The sequence below is a fragment of the Galendromus occidentalis genome, unplaced genomic scaffold, assembly GCF_000255335.2.
Source record: "Galendromus occidentalis unplaced genomic scaffold, Mocc_1.1 scf7180000077484, whole genome shotgun sequence".
NCBI lineage: Eukaryota > Metazoa > Arthropoda > Arachnida > Mesostigmata > Phytoseiidae > Galendromus > Galendromus occidentalis.
Window position 1 is genome coordinate 263,452 of NW_003805472.1, and position 22,499 is coordinate 285,950.

The 22,499-nt window shown below is 52.6% G+C and overlaps 2 protein-coding genes across 2 annotated transcripts; both read left to right on the plus strand.

Annotated features, from left to right (window-relative positions):
- The first annotated feature begins 6,675 nt into the window (after positions 1-6,675).
- On the plus strand, positions 6,676-16,678 carry LOC108863629 (uncharacterized). Its single transcript, XM_029112089.1, has 18 exons — positions 6,676-6,741; positions 6,823-6,973; positions 7,317-7,489; positions 7,598-8,431; positions 8,571-9,867; positions 10,040-10,176; positions 10,315-12,194; positions 12,293-12,640; positions 12,788-12,979; positions 13,161-13,316; positions 13,438-13,614; positions 13,859-14,096; positions 14,181-14,406; positions 14,539-14,807; positions 14,919-15,281; positions 15,381-15,647; positions 15,748-16,238; positions 16,345-16,678. Exons 1-18 carry the CDS (start codon positions 6,676-6,678, stop codon positions 16,676-16,678), a joined length of 7,599 nt encoding a protein of 2,532 aa, XP_028967922.1.
- Positions 16,679-18,814: 2,136 nt separating this feature from the next.
- LOC100903229 (uveal autoantigen with coiled-coil domains and ankyrin repeats) lies at positions 18,815-20,646 on the plus strand. The gene is made up of 3 exons (XM_018640438.1): positions 18,815-18,991; positions 19,130-20,306; positions 20,387-20,646. Exons 1-3 carry the CDS (start codon positions 18,897-18,899, stop codon positions 20,426-20,428), a joined length of 1,314 nt encoding a protein of 437 aa, XP_018495954.1. The 5' UTR covers positions 18,815-18,896; the 3' UTR covers positions 20,429-20,646.
- The last annotated feature ends 1,853 nt before the right edge of the window (positions 20,647-22,499 follow it).

Here is a 22,499-nt window from a genome sequence, read left to right on the forward strand (position 1 = left end):
GGAACCCACAAATTCACCGAGCTTCAGATCATAATGCTCATTTCCCTTGGGTAGAATCCTCGAAAACACCCATGGAGACCAAGTCTCTCGAAGGGGTAGTCCTAATGTTTTGGATGATTTCCCACCCGTCCGTTTCCACGAAGTTTCACTTGAAATCTCTAGATCACCGAGCCCACGCTCAGATTATTTACGATCATTACTACTGTTTTTAGACACGGGGTAGAGAAGAAAAAAACATTTTCAGCAGAGGACAAAAATCCCTCCCACACTCTGCCTTCGCAGCGATTCTCAGGAATCACCAGGAAAAGAACTCCACCTTTCTCCGAACGGCCATGTGCGCAGGTGCGGTGGAACGCCGCTCCGCCGCGTTCCCCGATCGTTCCCGAACGATCTCCGCGATGAAAAGTGAGCCGCAACGTGTGTCCCAATCACTGAACTATTTGAGAACTCGAGAGAGATCGTGCAACAATTAAAAAAAAAGGAGGTTTATAGTAATCGTCATACCTGTACCGACTTTTAATGCGACGGAGAGCGGAGAGGCGCGAGAAAACGTTAACTGCTATCGAGCGATGAATGAAATGGATTCTTGTCTGAGGCGGCCAGGAGCGAGGGGTAGAAACGCACGAGCAAGTTCAACTGGTGGGAAATAGTTTCGACAGCGATTCTAATGCGCGAGAGCACGTCCTAACGGAATATGCTTTGTTGATGTCAGCCGAAGCGAAAGATACATAGACCCTTTTCCGGGGGCATCACCGTCAGCCGACTCGGGTTCGACTGGGAGAGGACCTTTACTGAGGGAGAGGCATGCCGCTGAGGATATTTCGGGTCCTGACCCTGCACGGCTGCCCGGCCGAGGATCAGCGGAACAGAAGGAAGAAGATCGCACGTTTAGCATCAACTGGGTCAAAAACTTTTGCGCGAAAATCCGGGATAACATTCTCTGTGCTAGCATTGAAGTCCGGACGGGCTCGGCGCCTGACTCCGTACCGGGGGCGAGACTTATGGATTTCGATCGAGCTGATAGATCGAGCCGGCGCTGATTTGGACCTGCGCTAAATTAGGCAGCGGGTAAATGGGCCGGAACCCTACGTACGTGAAATGGGACCTACCTTCGTTTTGAATGATGGCTCCACGTCACTTCTCCGTCGCATGCTTTATTTCCGAGGCTCGGGTGAGCTCCCCTCTTTCTAAATTTCTCAGCATGGCTCCACGTCATTCATGCATTCCATCTCCACGGCGGCCGTCAACTACAAGTTCATCTGTCGTGAGACTCGTTGTAGTTACATGTCCTCACGACCCCTCTTCACTTCGAAGCGACTCCAGCCGCGGCGTTCCACCCCCCCATGGCTCCCTTCCATAGGGAGCTTCCAACTTTGCGTCACATCGAGGATCACGCGCCGGCGAGTATTCCTCCTGCGAGTTTCCGCTCACGGTACTCGATCGGTGGGAGATAACGAAATTTTTGACTCGGTCTTCTCTGATATCCTCTGATGCAATGAAGCGACGTAAAGACACGTATTCCTCGTCGAGCTCCGTCGGGTCCAATCAGTCCTCTCCGACGAGTTTCGGCTCTCTGGATCCTGATTCTGAGAACTCGGGCCCGGTCTCATCTGTTGAAACCTCGACGACCGTCTTAGGATCGAGAAGACAATCGAAAACCTCCGAGGGCTCCCACTCCGTCCCGAAGGTCAGGATGGTCTGTGAGCGTCTTCGACCGTTGGTTGGAGCTGGAGAAGATTCGGATAGTGACTCGGACATCGAAGAGAAGTCCGAGGAAGGGGATGATTCGGAGGAACCGACGCCGGGAGCGAAGCCCAAGAAACCGGTGGATGTGAAGAGCCCCTCCGACTCCAAAAAGATTCCAATTTTCGAGCAGCCAAAGGGCAATCAGGGAGAGTTGAAGGACAAAGTCAATCGGGTCGTCAGAAAAGCGGAGAACTCACGGAAAGGATTTTTCCAGCAGAGTTTCCGGGAGAGAGAATTCTTCCGCGTCAGGAAGGAAAAGGGCAAGAATGATGCCGATGTTGTCGATAAAAAACTCGATCCCTTTAGTGACATCGCGGCCGAGAAGGATCGCATGGAGAAGATCAAAAAATTGAAAGCCCAGATCGAGTTTCCGAAATTCAGGAATCCCACGGATTTCCTCATAGAGAATATCGAAGGTCAAGTAAACTCAATTGTAACTATCGAGGAAGCTCTGAGCGGAACGTTTCGTAGATACACAGATGTGAGGTCGAATAGGAACGCGAAGCAATCGAAAGCCAAAGTCGGAGAAGATACCTTGAAGAAGGACGGGGTGCGTGCAAAAGCAGGACTGGACGACGGAGGCACCGGAACGAAGGCGCCAGGAGCCGCCAGTACGAAGGCACCAGAAGCCGCCAGAACGAACACGGCAGGAGCCGCAAGGACGAAGGCACCAGAAGCCGACAGAACGAAGACGGCAGGAGCCGCCAGGACGAAGGCACCAGAAGGCACGAGAACGAAGACGCCAGGAACCGCCAGAAGGAAGGCGCCAGGAGCCGCAGAGGAGAAGCCCGATAAGGGACAGAGCGAGACCAAGGAGGACGAGAAGGAGGCAGAGGGAGAGAAACCTGTATCTGAGCTTGAGGTCAAAAACCCACCAGAAGGCGGGGCGGAGGAAAAAAAGGACCCCTCGAAAAGGCGCGGGAGGCAAAAGATGCGGTGTCGAAGCGGAAGAGAGACGGTGGTGATAAAGCCGGGGGGAAGAGGAAGAAAATCGACGGCGGCAAAAATACCGAATCAGCAGTCCCCGAGCAAGGGGAGGAGAAGAAATAAGACAACCATCTGTAGGGGTACAGCTCCTTGATCCTAGGAAACCCGCCCGAGAAAGTTCTCAGAGACTTGATGCGGCCCAAGAGTGAAGCGCTGATTTGTAAAATTTCGATGAACATGACGATGAGAGCTCTCGAGGCTCAGAACTGAAGGAACCAGAGCAATGCGTCCTGAATCTGATCATGTCCTAGGCGCGCATAAGGGGTGCTCCGGGGTGCGGGGATAATGCGGAACGAGTTTTCGGCGATATTCCTCGCGACGTGTGACGGGGCTGTGTATACAACGCGGTCACAGCGAGCAGGGTCCTCCAGGGACTTCGCGGCTCAGGTGATGGCCTTCCCTGGGTGGAAGGCTTACGTCGCAAGGACTGAGTGGGGACGAGCGAAAGCTCGCCGAATCACAGTTCAGACAGCGGGGAATCGGAGTCTTAGATCGCCCCTGCTCTCGACTGACCGCTCGACAACACAGTTGCGAACTCGAAAAAGTCAGTTTGCGCCTGACTGAGCTGGTCGTGGAAAGCTCTGCGATGGAGTACGTGTGACTTCGCTGACCGTCATAAATGGAAAAAAATCGAGGTCGCAACCATGACGGGGCCGGGACCCCGGAAACGGGGCGGCGGGCTTTGCGTTGTTCGTCAGGCTCCATCACACAAACCAGGATTCGCAAACGGCTGACATTATGATCACGTCGCGTCGGGGTCGTGGCTGTGTTTCGGAAAAGCTATCAGCGATTGTCATAGAGAAAACTGTTGATTATGGGAGCGCGACTTTGCAACGCCGCCATGGATAGCTCGCATTCCAATCAGTCGTCAATCGGTCACTGAATTGTCTCTCGAGGGAAACCCCAGTACCGCGTTCGCGGACTCGCTAAGATCCATTGCAAGCTCTTCAGGGTACTTGAGGCTTTGAAAACTTTTTAATGGGAATTCGGTTGTACTCGAGAGGTGCCCCTCCCTCTCGCCTCCTTCCGCTGATCCTATGATCCATCTTCGGTCGAGGATGGCGGGCGGCGCCCAGGATTGAAAACGAGACTTGCGATGGGGAGTAAACGCGATCCGTGCACGTATACGTCTCTGTTGATGGGACGCCACCGAATGATGATGATGATGATGAATGATCGGAGCTGAACCTTAATATCCAGAGCTCATTTAGGCATTCACGCAGCGGACCTTCCTCTCTCGAATGGGGAAACACTCGCTTACTTGGTTCCGCGCGATCCTCTCCAAATTAGGCATCTGGAACAGCTGGGAAAAAAATTAAGGGAGAGTGCAGAGCTGCGTATGTGCAGGCTCGCGAGCACGTTAAGGGTCTATCTCGGTCTCGTGAGCCATTTACCGAGCGTCCTCGCAGAGCTCATTGATAACTTAGTCTCCTCAGGTCGTATCCCCACCGTCTTGCTCTCGTTAGGCAGATGAGATCGAGACTAAAATTTCCCCCCTTCGAACTTTGGAGTCGGCCCCATGGTGGTGGAGTCCGATCGAAGTATCGAAGTTTCATGTTTCCCTTGGGCTGCCATGTGGGAACCGCTACCGGAGATCGACTCCGACGAAAACTCGGAGCGCCAAAGAGTGTGTGACGAGCGACATTTATGATCGAGCTCCGGAAGGGACTTGGCTAAGGCTCAACATTGGACGACGATGGGGACGCGCAAGGGACTGCAGTCCAGGGTGACGGTTACTGCGTCCGTACTCAAGAGGAGCACGAGCTCATGATCTCTGAATGATCTGCTCGAGTCGCGAATTCTGTCGACAGCTGATGATCTTCATCGATTCCTCCACTGCTGTTCGTTCTGGAACGCGAGCCATGGTCAGTCATGCGAGTATATGTCACGTGAAATCAAAAGTCATTCTTGAGGGTGCCACGAGAGGCTCCTCTCAATCCTGTCCTTCCTCCATCATATGACGGCTGGAACCCCGCGTGGCTCCGCTCTGCGGATGGTCCAGTTTCCTCACAAACGCGAATTCTCCTACAAGGTCTGGGTGGGCAAACCCTGTCAAATACTCAGGAATGGAATTCTCTATTCGTCGGAAGTCATGATGGGGAAATTCCAGGTCCCGCACCTGGGCTGGGGACCCGAAACCCATCTCACGCGGTAGCCTAGTATGCTGGATTCCGCCTCGGAGATTTCGGAAATCAAAGTCGCTGAGCGCTCAGATCGAAACTGAAGTCAATCAGTTATGACTAGGGAAGAGGCACGATCTTCTCGATTTCTACCGATATCCGAGGCACTACCGATCATATGAGCCCCTCGTTCCGGACAGCATGATCGAAGCGACGCAGTCCCAGAGGATTCTCGGAGGCGCGATTAAATTCATCCGCGAAGGCCTATGGGGATGATCGTGAGTGATCGCTCGTACTCGCATCCCGGACTTCGGGTATAATTTCCTCTCCGATTCAAGACCCTCACCAGAATGTCGCAGAGCCTTCGGGGAGGGGGGAGTGCATTTCTCGCAATCCATCTTTAGAAATCCTACCGCGCAGTAGATATGCGCTCTCTCGCCCGGGGATCGAGTCTCAGCTCCTTCCGCAATCCGAGGAACACCGGATGCCCCCATTTGCATACCCCCTTTGAACGGGCCATTTTTCTCGCGAAATTTCGCGGAGGCTCTCCGAGGAAGGTACTCTATGAGTGCATATCTCCGGGACGCGGGACGTATCCTGTCGGAGACCGCGTAACCCTATGCAATAGGATGTGGAAAATGTTGAGAGAATTGTCAGATTCCGTGATTCTCAAGCAGAGATCATCGTCATCAGCATCTGGCAAAAGAGAGCTGGTTCTACCGATCGCAGACAGCCGGCTCTCTCTTCATCACTCGTTTGCTTGTCAGCAGAGTGTCGAACAGCGGTAGCGGTGTCTTGCTGTGTGAGGGTGGCTGCCCGACTAGTTAGACGCAGCGCACGGATAGATAGTTCGCAAGAGAGCCCTAGTGAAGGTTCTGGGGAAGCCGCATCTCCAAAAGAAGAAGCTCTCCAATAGTTTCGCACGCGTTCTTTTTGATGCTCTGTCTGGATACTCCGCTGGCTGAGTGTGTATGTGGACGGTCCTTCGGAGCTCACACGACGGCAAGCAACTTCCGAACAGCAGCGACCGTAGCGGCCGGTCTACAGCAATAAACTATCCATCGTGTGGTCGATGGCGATGTGCTCAGTGTCCGCGGGATCGGAAATTTGAGAGTTCGGCCCCTTGTGTGAAAATCCCCGCGAGCGTCAAGTCAAACTCTCACCATGAAAGAGAACGCCAGCAGCGATGGGAGCGCGCAGGTGAGAAAACGTCGCCTGGGGAAATATAGTGAACATGATTCCCGAGGGGCACAATCGGAATTCCATTGAATTCCGAATGGATAGCATTTTGAGGTTTCGTTGCGAAACTCTCCTCGGCGCTAAAGGTTTCCCCCACGGAGGCTTATGCTCTCTCGATCGCAACGCCGAGACTCTAGCAGGGTTCGGGAAATAAACTCGAATTTTCTATTATAATTGAGTGTCTCAATGAGACCACCGTCGTTCGTGTTTCATGGATATGCTCTCTGGAGAAAATACACGCACTCGACCGAAAAGCGGAGAGCCTCCGGCAATACAAGTCCGTGTGGATTTCGGCGTTGAGATTCATTAGCGTAGCGATTTACTACGGAACGCGTCCAGCATCCGACGCTCGTATGAAATTCTGAAATTCACGCAGCTGTCTCTCTGTCGGAGTGCATTTGGGTATTTTGCCGCTGGTCATCAAAGTGAATAAGCTCCGTCGCTCGAGAGCGTCTCTCGGTGTCTTCTGTCGAGGCGAAAACTCGATTCGTTTCAATATGTCGCCGTTCTGCTTGCGGTGATACTGCTTGGGCCCGAGTTGTTTAGAATCGCGCATCGGTACCCGCTGAGAATCCGCACAAATATGGGTGCCTTGAGCAAATACAAGCTCACGCTCAGAAATGCTCGAGGCCCTAGCGCCCGACAAGATGTGAGCCATCGATTGAGATCATGGGATCATCGATGTTTCACCCGGAACACGATCGACTTCAAAGATTTTGTGTCTTTACAGCCGAAGACTGAAACTCCGCCACCTGCGAAAACGGTGGAGAACGGCTCCGCAGAGAAGGGAATCGAGCCCGAGATCCCCGTCGCCCCGAAAACGACGGGGGAACCGTCTGTCATTGCCAAGAAAACACCACGGAAGAAAAAAGTCGGAAAAGGTGAGACTAAATAACTGAGAACTATTCAAACCTCAATCGACACAATAATATTCACAAAAGTATGTAGAATAATACCCGTACAAGTATTATTGATTATCACAGTATTCAAAATGACGTATCCGGAGCTGACTCGTCATTTCGAGCTTCCGTAGTTCGCCTCACAGCGGCTCGCGCCAGCTGGCAGAGAGCTTCCTTATCAGAACTCGAGTTTCTGTTCTCCCCTCGATTGCCGTCCGTGGTTCCCATTCACCACGCTAAGAGCGAGGGTCTGAGTGTCGAGAGTGACACAGTCGACGTGAGATTCGCAAGCTGTTTGTTGAGCTCAATCCATAATATATTGCAGTGACGGCGGAGGCACCCGCAGCTGGCGCAGCGACAACAAGGGCGGCGACTCCAGTCGTGACCGCATCGAAATCACAGCCGAAGCCGCCGGCAAAGGCTCCGGAACCGAGAGAAAAGAGGTCTCGGACCGCGACCCAGCCCTTCCAGAGCTCCATGATCGACCAGATTCAACAGGTAGGCCTCGGACGAATTGCCAGATAATCACGACGGGGAGCAGCTGTGATCCTAGAAAATTCCATCTTTTTCTGAGGCGACTCGCAATTCCCCCTCTTGTTCTTCCAGGTTACGGCTGAAAGCACTCGCGGGAAGAAAAAGAAGAAGGAATCGTCGAGCGACGCGGCTGCGGTAGTACTTTATGACCCAGGCGAATTTCTCGCCGTCCGCAGCGAAGGCGATGGCTTTTTCATCTGCAGAGCTCTGGAAAAAATCACGCCATCTTCTGGCAATATCAAAATCGAATGGCTCGATAACGTGAAACAGTCATCGAAGAACCACTACGCGCTCGACTACTGTGATATAATCGATCGAGAAACCATCCTCACCAACCTCAAATTGAAAAGAATCGGACACTTGTTGTACTCGCTGCCCGATGAAGAGAGGACTCGCACCATGAATATTCTCGATCGAGCCATAAAAGTGCAGAAAGGAGAATTGCCCCCTCCCGACCCCAAAGATGTCACCGCAGATGGCTTAGATGTCTCGCTGGTCACGGAAGCCGAGGCAGGAACCGCCAAGAAAATTCCCGCCGGGAAAGACGAAAAGCCAGGTCCGAAGGCCCAGAAGCGGGGGCGCAAAAACCAACGGAAGAAGTCCGCGAAGAGCAAGGACGACTCGCTTTCGGAGGACGGGGACGATGATTTCCTCGAAGTGCTGCCAGCCAAAGTTCCCAAAGTAAAAGAGCCGAAGCCTTTCCCTAAAGGCGTCATCTACCTGAAAGGCGATTTTTTAGCCGTCAGAAACGCGTCTGACGGTTACTACACCTGCAAGGTGGTGACAAATATACACCAAGACTCCAGAACTGCCCATATCCAGTGGATGTACGAGGATCCGGACTGTCCGAACACCTACGTACTAGATTACCACGATACTATCCAGACGGAAAGCATTTTAACCAAGGTATGTATGCTGGAGGCGTCACGTCGATCTGTTTCGGCGAATCATTGCTTCCTGAACCCAAGACTGTCTGGGCGTCGATGGTTCCGATCCCGAAACTCACCCACGACCTGTTTTGAAAAAAATTATTCTCTCGCTTCAGCTCGCGGTTACGCGGAGGGATCGAGGTCGAATACAGCTCACGAACGCCGAGAAGAAACGAGCTGAGAAAGCTCTTGACGAGAGTCGGGAGAAATCTAGGAGCGGAATCGAGAACGGCATTCCTCACTCGAAGTCGAACACGTCCACCAGGCGTAACGGCACCGAGCCCGAGAAAATCAAGTCCGAAAGTCCCGCTGGAATGCGGTTGACCATTCGGAGGGTGAACGACGATCATTCGAGCTCGTTACTAGCCGCCGATATCCCTCAGATGACCGAAGATCCACTCTGGGACCATAATAATCCCGAAGGCGGAGCGATTTCCCCGACGAGTGACTCGACCGACCGTCTGTTCGCTTGCGTTTTCCAACGCGACCACGTCGGTCTGCGACGTCTCCTCTCGTCCGCGCAGGTCGTCTCCCCCTACATGTACCAGAGCGTCCACGTCCACAAGCTCGCGCTCAGCTACGCCGTCGAAGCTCACGACGTTGCGTCAATACGGATCCTACTCGGACGGGACTGCGATATAAAAACTTGTAAGAAACAAACAAACCTCATGTGGTGCCAAGGGGGTGAGAGAAATAAGAAAGAGGGCAACGGAGCATTACTGAGGGATTATGTGCTCGATTCACCACTATCCAAGGAAGCCGCCATATCTCAGGTCAGAGGTATCGCACTGGAGAAGGGCGTCCGCATCGACGTGCTGGAAGAACTCCTGGGGAAAGATGCCGTTTCGGAGGCGAACGCGATCAAAGCCCTCGAGAACGGAAACTACGACCTGGCCGTCTCCATAGCCGCGGCTCTCCGACCAACCGATAGCGAGAAAGGAAGTTCGCTAATCAGAAGAATCCTCGTGACGGGCGGACTCGAGGCCAACGATCTCTTCACCGAAATCAACTCGAATCAAACCACTGTGTTCCATTTGCTCATGGCAATGCCTAATCTCGATGTTCTCTCGAATGTTCTCTACTCGAGTCGACGGGTCAATATGGATCAGAGCATCCGAGACCTGCTGACGAAACGAGATCGTCTCGGCAGGACTCCCATCCATTACGCAGCGGCTGCCCGTACGACATCAACTCTGGAGTGGCTCATCGACCGCGGAGCGAACTTGTACCAAGTCGATAACGACGGCCGCAACGTTTTGCACATGATCGCCGCCCATGGTCGGGTGGAATCACTGACTCTACTCATAAAGTTGTCCGGGATCGCGCACCTCGACGACTCGGACCGCTACGGACAGAGCCCACTACACAGAGCGATTTTGTCGTGCCAGCCACGAATGCTCGAGCGGCTGTTGGGTGAGCCCATTTCCTTATGATATGTATTTATATACGAGAGATCTACGATGATGAATGGAAGAAAGTTCGAGATAATTCATATTTGAGGGAACCTTATCCTTACGGATAGATCAGAGAAGAAAAGTGCTCGTACGTAATACGGGGGAGACTCACGGAATTTCTACGCTTACAGCCTTCGGAGCAGATGCCAATAAACCTCTTGGCTCCCACTCTGACAGGGTGACTCCGCTCATGCTAGCAGCTCAGCGAGGAAACCACCTGCAGATGCTCATCAGCCTCCTCAAATTCGTGGATCGGGTCGATGGACAGGTGAGAGTTCCGCCAGATCCGGGGCGATTTCGGAAGATCGGCGAGAACTCCCTCCGAGAAATCCGCGGGATCTCGACGTTTGATAAATAAATCGCTTTTTTCGAGCTCGACTTAATATTCTCAAATATTCTCTCGCAGGACAAACGTGAACGGTCGGCCTTGATACACGCCGCAATGAACGGTCATACGGCGGCAGCCTGTCTCCTCCTGCGACATGGAGCGAATCCTCATCTGGCGGATAACAGCGGCAACTGCGCCCTCCACCATGCAGCCGCATACGGCCATCTGTTCGTGGTGAAACTCCTGGTCGAAATCGCTAACCTAAGCCCTGCGCAGCTGAACGACGCCAAGATGTGCTCCTTAGAGGTGGCGTTTCGTAAGGGACATATTGGCCTCGTGAAGTATATGCTCGGCTTAGGCTGTTTCGCACGCGGTTTCGACTGTGGATTCGGCGAGACCCTGCTCACGTCGTGCATCCTAATGGGGGATCTGCTCGAACCGACGCAGGTCGCGCGTTTCGAAGTACTTCTGAAGTCTTGTCCCCAGCTGGCGCTGAAGACCGACAGCCAGGGCAACAACCTCTTCCACCGGCTCGTCCACATGGAGCATCGCATCATGCTGCAACAACTGCATAAAAACGACGACACGCTCGAGGAACATCACGAGTGTTTGGCCGATATCGTTGACCTCGTGCTCGCGTTGCCCGTCGCCGAAAAAGCGCTCGCAGCGGGGAACAACGAGAAAGAAACGCCCGTTTCGACGGCTCTGTCGTACGGATGTATTTGGTTCGCGGCTCGCTACGGTCAAGCGTCGCTCTCAACCTTCAGGAGCGCGTTCAAGTCCGAGAACGCTCTCAAGAAACTCGCGATGCATTGCGCGTCGTACAGCACCACCGATCTCATGTGTCCCTTGGTCGACAACAAGACCGACGTCGAGTCGCTGAAGAAGATCTCGCGGAGTCTCCTGCAGAAAGGCATAAATCTCCTCTCGGTCGCGTTACAGAGCGCCGAAGACGTACAAGTCCCGTGGAAGGTTGACAACGTCTGCTCGTTCATTAAATTTCTGTTTTCCGCGCTCGAACACGAGTCCTCAGGACCGATTCTCCACGAAGCCGTTCGCTGTCGATCGTCGAAATTCCTCGAGACCATCCTGGAGTCCGCCGGGAGCGGTCTCAACCGGGAGGCTCGTCTCAAGGACCTCACTGCCCTGCAGGAGGCCGCCGTGCGAGGTAACTCGGATGCGGTTCTGCTTCTGCTCCAGAACGGCGCGAAGACCGAGCTTATGATGCCGCCGAGGTCGGCTGACGACGTAGCGACACCGTTCTTCCTCTTCTGTTGCCACCCCGAAAGTCCTTTCGGAGCCGAAGTCATCCGGGCCATGGTGGACAAGGGAACACCGGACTTGCTCGCTCTGCATCCGGCGACTGGCGATACGGCGTTGCACTACGTCGTGCAGAAGAAGAATTGGTCGGTCGACGATCGGAAGGCGACCGTGGAACTCCTTCTCGAGAAGGGGCTCTCGGCGTCCGCGCTGAATCTTCGCCGGCAGAGCCCACTCCATCTCGCGGCTCTGAACAACACAGGCTGCGACCCGAGCATCGAGTTCATTCTGAAAAAAGCGAACGCTTCGATCGAGGCGGTCGATGCCGACAACCGATTGCCTCTCCACTATTTGTTCCTGAGTCCGAGCGCCGAAGATGATCCGATCGACGTCTGTAAGATCCTCGTCGAAGGATCGATGGTCCCCCTCCTCAACACGACGGCGGATCGGGCCGATCTGCAGACGGTCCTGCACAACATCGCGGCCGCGGGGGCCACCCTGTGCTGTCGTTACGTGCTTTCGCTCGGTGTCAGTACGGAAGTTCGGAATAAACAAGGGAATACCGCTGCCGCGTTGGCGACGCTGAACGAGAGGGCAGGCGTTCTCATGTCATTGATCGATAGGAGATCGATCGTTAAGGAAGAGATCTGTAGAGCTCAACCGACCGAAACTAATATCCAATCACAGCTGATATGGAGGTAAGCCGCTCGGCTCCAATCTCGATTAATTATACGGTTCTGTTCGGAGCGCGTGACTTTTCCTCGAGAGGGAAAACTAACGATCTTCCCGCATCCAGGTATGTCTACCCGAAGCAGACCCTGCTGATGCGACAAGCGTTGATGCAAGCAGTTTTCGAAATCGGGAAGAAAGAACTCGATTGTGACGGGCATACCGAAATATCCGACGCGAACGAAAGGTCACCGCCATGCAACGGAAAGAGAGAGGATGAAAGTTTCATCAATCGGAGCGCCTCGCTTCGGGGGGGAGATCGCGCAGGAGGACGCCATGCCGAGTCGCCCTGGACGTCCCTCATTCCAGGACTTCTCATCGACCAGCTCGAGACTGTGCAACTGCCGATCACGGTGGCTGTCGATGCTGCCATTCGAGCTGAGAACTATGAGATAGCGCTGAAGCTGCTAACGAGGTGAGATTCTGATGCACCGGCAGTCTCGAACAACTTATTTTTCTTTCGCATACGGACAGTCTCGGCAGGATGTGGGTTCGTATGACCCCTGAGTTCGTTCGTGCTGGAGATTCCAGGACTGAATTCGGTATTATTCCGAAGTTCCAGGATCAAGGACTTATGGACCTTGAAGCTGATACTCAGCAAGCAGACTTTGCTGCATTTAGCGGCGCAGCAGAAATACAGCGCTGGTCAGATGAAGGTCGTTCAAGCTCTCCTTGATAAGGAGGTCGTCCCTCAAGCTCTTGATGAGCATGGTTGCTGTGCGCTCACGTACGCGAATATCAATTGGAATCATGTGTGAGTACCGCGTGACATTGAGGAGCTCGAGCCGCATCAAGAAAAAAAATAGTATGGCTCCCGGGGCGGCCGGATCTGAGGATGCTTCCTCGGTCGGGCTCGACGAGTCCCTCTGCGAGCCGATGTCGCGAGAGATCGGAGCGATAAGTTCCTTCGAGTCTTATTCCTCTACTTTCCTCAGTTTGGCGAACTTCTTGCTCGACAAAATGGGCGTGGAATCGGCTGCTAGACAAGGCGTGGATCTTTCTTTCCGCACGCCCTTGTCGGCTATCTTCTGGAGACTGGAGAAAAAACCACTCCCCGAACCGATGATCGATATCGCTCGGCGACTGATACGGTATGAGACACGACGATCGCGAAATTATTTACAGAATATATTCCTTATCTGTGTTTTCCGACCGATTTCCCACGGCGGAAGACTTCCAGGTCTCATGAAAATATTTTCGTTTCGATTCCAGCGCCGGTGCCGATATAAATGTCCTCAGTTGTTACCCCGTTCTCAATCTGGAGTTCCCCGGCACCGTTTGTGTGTCCGAGAACGTGATGCATGTAACTCATTCCGCTGCGGCGAGAATTTCTCCACTGATTATGGCCGTCTGTAAAAAAAATCACGCGACCGCGAGATTCTTACTGAGGTAAATAATTCTGCCTCTGCTGAGATGGTCGTCACTGACGGGGATTCTCCATTAGGGAATCCGACTGCCAAGAAGAGAATTGTTTAATTCTTATCGACAATGAGGGAATCCCTTGTATATTGGTACTCGAGAAAATCGTGTGTTCATTTTACAAGTATCCCTCAAGAGGATGTCCGTGTTCATGCATGAGGGGGTGTACCTATATGTTGAATTTTCTCCGGCTAAGGCGGATATCCTATTGCAGGGAAGGAGGAGCGAATCCCAACTTCGTCGATGGCCAGCAGAGGAACGCTTTGATGTACGCCATCAAACTGAACGATCTTAGCATGGCGAAACTCCTTCTGAACTATGACTATGATATTCGAGAGGACAGATTCAATTCGGTCATCAGTGGGTGCTTACCAAGTCCTGAGGCCACATTGCGCGAGGACGAAGAAATCAAGAAATACGTCAAGACCTCCCCCGTCGATCTCGGTCACCAGGTTTGTGGATACCCTCAAAACTCCGACTGGTGGCTCGAACTTCGAAAAAAAACAGAAATTCATGGAGAATCCGATTAATTCCAGGATATCTACGGGTGGACCATAATCCACCATGTCGTGGCTCCCCTCCCGGAGATGACTTACGCTTCGACTCGAATGCTCCGACTTCTGGCGACAATCAAAGCCCCTTTGACTGTGCCGGATCGGAACTCGATCGTGCCTCTACACCTGAGCGCTGCTCGAGGTGTGGAAAGCTTGACGCTGGCGCTTCAGAAGCTCATATCCGACGGAAACCCATGCCCCCGCATCGGTGAGTGTCACGTTCGGCGCAAAGACGGGGTCCGCCTCTAAAATTGTTTACCTTTCCGAGGAACGGAATCTTCCCGGTGATATCCTCGATCCGCTGATCCCTAACGATATTTTCCCTCCCCAAATGCTTCAGCATACCACGGACTCCCTCCAATAGCCGATGACCCGGTCATGCGCATCGTACCGCTGCGAGATTTCAATGCAGACTGCGAAGCGTACGAAGAACAACAAAGACGAAAGCGAAGTACCGACAACGGCCATGGAGGAAGCGATCGGGAGCGCGGTCTGGGAAGCATTGTCGATCCTTTCGGGCTCTCCGAACCACAGGAATGGGAAATCGTCTCCGACGTCAAGACCAAAACCACTTACGATGTTCATCTCACGAAGCTCGATCGTCACTTTGTGAGTGTTGCCAGGGGAGCCCTCGATGGAAAGCCCGACGATGGAAGCCCTCTCGACATAACTTCCGGTTTTCGGGACGAAGTTCGGAAATCAATCCAAGTTTATTTTCAGATCTATTCATTCTCCAAACTTCAATTGCTGACCACGCTCGACCGCGGCAGATTCGTCGTTGTCGAGCGCTCAGGACGCGTCGGTGACGTCGGCACAGCCACTCGCACCAGTTGTTCTACGGAGTCCGAGGCCGTACAGGAGTTCTGTCGTCTGTTCCAATTGCGCACTGGAGCCAAATTTGAAGACATGTCCACATTGCGGCCTGCCCCCGACGTGTTCAGACCGGTCACCGTGAATCGACCGAGTCCTGCTCGCGAACTCAAGAACAACGAGCCCGCCAGCGCTGTGATTGAAGTTCTATCCGAAACTCGGAGCAGTAAACTGCCAAAGCCAACACAGGATCTCCTGAAGACCACGATCGAGGTATGTAGATAAGGAATGGGGTCGCTTTGTCGATTTTTCTGTGAGAATAGATCGCTGGCCTCATCGATCGAGGAACTGACTCCATTCTCTTCGATCCAGGGCTGTAGCAGAGTGCGATCCGTGCCAGCCGATGACTGCCTCCGCCAAGCTCTTTCGATCCTCGAAGAGATGCGACAACTTTCCGGTGAGAAGAAAGAGCTCGAGAAAAATTCCCGAACGGAAGAACAGCAGCTGGCTGGACTGATGCTTCGCTTGGCTGAAAGGAGTCATCAATTCCACGCGTTGCTCCCGCCCGGGGAGGATACGGAGAACGAAGGGGGGCCGATAGGCTTAGAACAGATCGAACCTCTGTGGAGTGAGGCCCAGGTTAGCCATCGACGAAATTTTCTGCAATTATCGATATCTCCCTCCAAAAACCTATCATCTACTTCATATCCCCTCAAAAACGTCTGGATTTCCTCCTCAGATTGACGCGCAGCTAAATCGAGTGACGCAGTACCTGGACGTCCAGTTCTCGCGAAAAATTCTGAGAGGAGCTCTCTATGCCGCGGACGAAATAAATCCGCTGGATTACGTGTATCGATCCTCGCAATGTAAAATGCAGATAGTGCCGTTAGGCTGCCTCGATATGCAGACGGTTTTGCAATACATCCACAACTCAAGTGAGTTTGCTAGGCGACTATCCGGGGGGGGGAAGCTTCTCGGAGCTCACGACCAGCAAGATAACTGTGGCTTCCCCCAATCAGGTCGCCACGAGCAGATCATAAGGAATATCTACCGTTTGTCGAGGGAATCCGAAGAGGTCATCATGGCCGACGGCGACGTAGGCAACCATTGGCTACTTTGGCATCCGGTTGAAAATGCCAGTTTGCTCTCTGTCCTCTGCCGAGGTGTTCAGGCCACTCACCTGGGAGTTGGATGGCCAACCCAGATGAAGGGGATAAAGTTCTACGATCGGTGAGTTCTGCCCTCGATCAGTCGATCTCAGAATAACAGACTCTCTTCCCCGGATCCGAGACACGAAAATCATTCCAGCAGCTGAAAACCGCTTCCTTCCCCGTAGATTCGAGCACGACACCCAAAGTAAAAAAGAGTCGGATGCCGGGACGAATTTCGAGCTACTCTGCCAGGTAGCTCTGGGGGATCAGAACGGCAAACCAGGAAAAGCAAACGGCGGGAACAGCGTAGCGCTCAAAGGTCGCTGGGGTCCCGATGCCGCCGATCATGTTTCTTGGCAAAGCTGTCTCCTACCGTTAGGACCTACGGTTTTCAACGGCAATTCCGATGCTCAAGAACGTGCTTTTAACGAATACGTCGTTTATAAACCTCAGCAAGTTTGCATTCGATACCTTGTAGAATACGAGAAAACTTGGAAATTACGAACGACTACCGACTAGAATCGAGCCGGATGTTCGCCGTCCCGCGGTGAGAGACCGGCAAGGAGGTGACGAACAGCTAGAACCCAGGGTTTTTTGATTAGTTCGACGAACTTCACGTCGAAGCGCTCTCGATTTTTCGAGGGGCGATCCTGTACCTATCCCATGGAGAAACTATGATACCTGTCTTAATCATTGCCAAATTCTATGAACATTCACTTTCCGCTGTAAACACCGATAACTCTAAAGACCCGTTCCATATGAATGTCTGACTAAGTATTCGATAGAGCGTTTAATATCGAAGGTTCATCAAACGGAACCTTCATTGTGATTTGAATCAAACTTTCCAAGCAACGCCCTATGAGCCCCCCTATTGAGGTGTAGAACGAGCACCCGGGTCTGCCATTTAGCTGGAATGACGTCACTTGACTGATAACCGAACAGTGACGATTACCTCCATAAACGAGTGCTTCGTACGCACATATCCATCTTAGCTCTATCGTCCGGAATTGGAGGAAACAAGTTCTCCAAAGGGCTTTGTGGGAAGACTTTTATCGATGGAGCCCCATCGGATACACGACATGCATTTGGACCTCTCTGTCTCACACGCAGACATCATCATTGCCCGTAGAGACTTCGAAACTTGCAATAATCCCCGACAGACTCTTGTATATGATCGCATCGATTCGTCGGGACGCAACAGTGGAAGAGAAGCATCGATATGGCTTCCTGGAAACCCCGAGAAGTTCAAGTCGGAAGGCCGGAAGCGGGGTGTGCCTTGTACAATCAACGCTTGCAATTCTGGATGATATCATGTGAGACAGCTCCGAAGATAGGTATTTTGATTCAGGTGTAAAATCAGAACATAAAGAACAAGACGACATTTTTTGAATAGTAGAGATAAGTGACGTAAAATAAAAGCGAATGCGCGAAAGATTACCCTCGTCTTATCCTCGGAACCGTTGAGCTGGTCGCGAGCCGAAGAGCCGCTGAATCCCAATACGAGCTTCCTCTCAGTGTCTTAGGTCCCTCCGAGGTCTCCGTTACTGAGACGGGGTGAAGAACCCACTCGTGAAAGAGATTTCGACGTCATCGAGGGGCGGATCCGAGGATATTCTCGGATTCAGAACCCCACTACCCGAAGCCGGGGATACATCAAGCTTCTATATGCACGTTTGTGATCACTGAGAGCACATCGTATACCGATCGTTTTGAAAGGCAGATCGGGGACAACAGAGCTCTTCTGTGCAAAGTTTGTGAAGTTTTCCGGTTCCGCTCGCCGCGATGGAGAAGAGCCCTCAATGCAGGTAGGAATATCGTGTCCCTTCTTCCCTATGACGAATATCCGCGCAACGATCCGTCGAGGAACGTTCCCGATTCCAAGCTTGCTCGAGTCCGATGGCGGAGGAGTTTGTTTCTGAAGAGCCTCTTGAATGGATTTCGATGGGCTGTGAGACACGAATGGGCTGTCTGGGGAAAGCCTCGAGGAAGCTCGTAGGGTGTACACAAGACCTGATGGACGTGGGACTTCGGAAGTCTACAAACACGCAAATCAGCATCGGAGATCTTATTCGTTCTGACTGACTCGGGAATTACTATTATCAGACTTATTATTCCTCCGATGATCTGCTGATTTCCGTTTCCCATCAGCTTGATCAGGAGCAACTCATGTAGCGCTGGAGGACAAATTCACCCAGCCGTGCGAAGATTCTTGTCTGAGAGGAAGAACATCCCTTGTTCCTTCATTAGATTGGGGAGCTCTGAGCGGGGCTGGGAACTCACACTGGAAAGCCCCCCGATCTCCTGATGTCCTTTGACATATTTTCGTGTAACATATATACCCTGGATTCGGCCAATCCCCATCACAAGAGACCCGAGAGACAGCATTTAGCCTTCCGACACTGAAGATCTCCTGACCGTGTATCGACCTCATGAAAGATGCGTTTCTGGGGGAACCCATATCAGCCCTGCGAATTCCCTTCTCGAGTTGTCTTCCCCTAACTCCCTCGTGCTCGTATATTTGAGTGTCCTGCTCACATCGGACAATGAGCAATGAATTAGCAAGCGTTTTCCATTCGGCAGCAAGGGCAAGAAGTCTGCGCGGATCAGTCAACCCCTCGAGTCCACGAGATTCAACACCGCGGTCAATCCGAACGACGATAGTGAAAATCCCATCAGCCATGAATCGCTTAACAGAACTTTCGAAGTGAAACCACAGATACATCATACGGGTCACTTGATGAATGACTCCGACATATCCATCGACGACTTGAACCAATCCGATTCGAAGCATCGCGAAGAGGTCAAGAATGAGTTCAATGGTCTCAATCACAGGTGAGAATAACTTCATTAATTCGGTGCATCGAGAAAACACCCGAAAAGGTGAATCCCCCCACCGCGGGTTTCATTCTGCATGCGAGCGATCTGCTGGTTCGGAAGCCATCATTAATCAGAGCGATCCCGTCCTCACAGACTCCTCTCATACATGGATCGGGTGCGCCAGAACGAGGCGACCGTGGCGGAGCTTTCCAACGCGAAACAAGCGCTAGAGAAACAAATCGAGATCTTGAAGAAGACCCATTCCGAACAGACCGCCCTGCTGCGGTCCGAGCTCGACGATCGGGTGCGTAAGACCGTCGTCGCCGAGGAGAAACTCTCTCAGGCGCAGCAAGAACTCACCAAGCATGAGCAAGCAGTCGCCAACCGAGATAGGATCCTCGAAACGCAACGACTCCATAACGAACAGCTGGAGCAAGCTCTGGTGAAGGAGAAGCAGATGGTCGAGAACGCTATGCGAAGATCCGCCGAGCTTAAAGAGGCTCTGATGAAGACTCACGAAGAGCGAGAACATCTGAAGGACGAGTGTACGCGGCTCAAGGTTGAAGCCGCCAAGCTCCAAGAGCAGGTCAAAGTCGCTTCGCTGGAGATCACCATGCATGAGAATAAAATGTCGGCGGTCGAAAAAGAGCTCCTGTATTCGACGCAGGACGTGTCGGCGAAGCTCATGGAGCAACGGAAACGTCTCGAAATTATGGGCACCCAGAAGCTGGAGGAAGTCCGCAATAAGCACAACCAGGAGCTCGAGCGGTGCCGCAGAGAGTTCGAGAAGAAATTGCAGGACACCCTCCAGACGTATGTCTGCGCCGGCAAGTACGCCGCCCTACAAACCGAATCGGAGTCCTACCGGAAACGAGCCGAGCAGGCGGAGCTCAAACTGACCGAACGAGATAATCTGATCCGAGATCTCCGGGACGAGATGGAGAAACTCGAAAAAGCCCATCAGCAGAAGATGATCGCGGAGAGAGGACGCCGAGAACGAATCAACAAAAGACTCCTGGCTCAAAGTCGAGACCTGGAGGAAATACGCAACGAGCTGGAAACCTACCGCAAGCTGCTCGAAGGATTCGATCTGGACGTTGATGGACAGACGTTTTGCCGGACGCCAGTAGGCGCGAAGCGGCTCCGCACGTCGTTCGAATCGTCCCCGCTACTCCTCCCCAGCTCTGTGATGCGCAGGGCTGCGGAGAATCATGGCACGCCGAACGGAAAATCGAATGAGAGCACGCCGGTGTCTCTTGAGGCCCGGAAAGCACTCCTGAAGAGAGCTCTCACCCCCCGCAAGAGGACCTCTTCCGACGGTGACGAGAAGGTGGGTGTCTAGATCGAGACCCGACGCGATTCTCCTCCCAAAGTGAGGCGCCTCATTTTCGTCCCCATTAAATCTTCCAGATCCCCACGAGCAGTTCGGAAAGAGATTGTTTGGTCATGTAGAAGCAAGAAAGATGAGGAGGACGCGGAAGCATCGGCGTAACATTGGATGCGATCGATTCTTTCGAAAAATCTGACGGAACCCCAGGGGAGGCGGGATTTTGGGAGGCTCCTCTGGTTTGGAGCAGCGAGTTCGAATGCATGACTCGGACCCGCACTCGGAAAAATAAAGAATGATACCTTCAAAAGCAATGAAAGTAAATATGCCGAGCTTTGAACATCTTAACACTTCGAGAATTCTTTATTCACGGGGCACGCGAGTATACACAGTTTTTACCTAATTGGATTGGCCCTTCCAGGCTGTACGTGTCCTTTGCTCCATTAATAATGTTTGCGGGTATCCCGCTTACGATCACGAACATATATACACCGATTCTCACGAGTAGAGCTGTCGATTTCGGGAAATAGTACAAATATATATAGTTGATCATTAATGTAAATTTCATATGCAAATAGATTTGGCTCCTTGTTGAAAAACACGGATTTTTGTGAGTTGACCGCCTCTCGGAGCATCGACCATGGGTACGACGGAAGGCTTCCAACGCGGAGTTTGTGGGGATCGGATTGTCGTTTGCAGACCCCGCCGTCCGATCTCGCGGGAATCCTGGCAGTCACGGATGAATTGGGGGTCATAACTCGAGAGAGGGATACGGACGGCTTGACCATCCGTCGCACGGCGATGAATTTCGCGGTTTCGATGAGAATGAAATGCCTGAGATCGACTGATTGCATTCTGTGGTGATTGATTCTGAGGGGGCTGATACGTCTCTGAGATGAGAAATTGGCTCCACGATTCGAAGAAAAGCAAATCTGATAGAGAAACTCCGATATTGCTCGATCACATCTCCATGCTCGCTTCATTATCTTCCTCTTCGTCTTTGGCTGGCGGCTGTAGGAAATCCTGATATTTCTTCTCCCCTTCGACAGGAATGATAGGAGGGGACCAAGGAACTATCGCCATCGTGGCTTTTTTGACCCTGCAGAGGGGAGGAACGGTGGTTAGAAATTTGGGAAATCCGAGAATTGGATTCTCGACAGGTTTTCATCTCGAGGCGATTCGGACTCACTCATTGAGAGCTAGTCGTTCCTCCAACGAGGAAGCGTTCAGGTGGCTGCGCTGGATTTCTTTCAGAGCGTCCGTGAAGATGAGATTGCTCTCTGTGTTGTTGACCGCATTGTCGCTCGCTTTGTTGAATTCGAAGGAATCCTCAGCCGCCATCAGCCCGTCCGCAGCCGCGGGCCTGTTGACTGCGGTCTTGTTGGGGACATATCCACTGGAGGAAATATGAAACAGAATGGTATATCGAAGCAGTCTCCCTATCGAAATAAAACTGAATCCTCCGACGCAGCTCTCTGCCAGGCATCGATCGAAGAGCCCCGATACTTACCTTGTGCATGGCTCCTGTAAACTGAGCCCATTCAGCCGTTGGAGCATCTTCTCAGTTACGAGCTGCTTCGCCGGAATCGGTTCCCACGGATCACTTGTCATTTTCCGTTTGAAGCGTGGTATGCAGTACGAGGTTGAAGGGAACGAAGGATACGGGCTTGGGACCGCTGTAAGATTCGTCCCATATCAGTTGAGATCTATCAAAGCTCCGTGATGGGAATATCTCCCGAACTTCACTTCGGCTCTCCCGGGAGAGACCTCGATTACCACTCACTTTGCGCCGACGGCATCATTCTCGAAGAACACGGATCGCCGGGATGCACGTAGAGATCACCCGAAGCCGTATTCGCGCCGCCAGGAACCATGACCTGCCCCGGAGCCAGCATGTGGCCGCCTTGGAAGCGCATGAAGTGTGCAGGGGCATTCTGATGAGCCCATGGCATGTAGGCTGGAACCGCATGGCTCCACTGCGACGCCGGCTGCACGATTCTGGAGAATGGAGATGATTATTTCCCATTGGCTGTTACTTTACTTCTTCGCGTGGGCTGAGGTCAGAGTAGGAATCGTAATATCGCCACAAATACTCCGAGAAACTTCTAGAATATTCCCTAAACCTAAGTCGCGACGCTTGCGTAGCATGATTCGGAATTCCGACTGGGGAGTCGGAGCCGAGTCGGCATTTCGGGA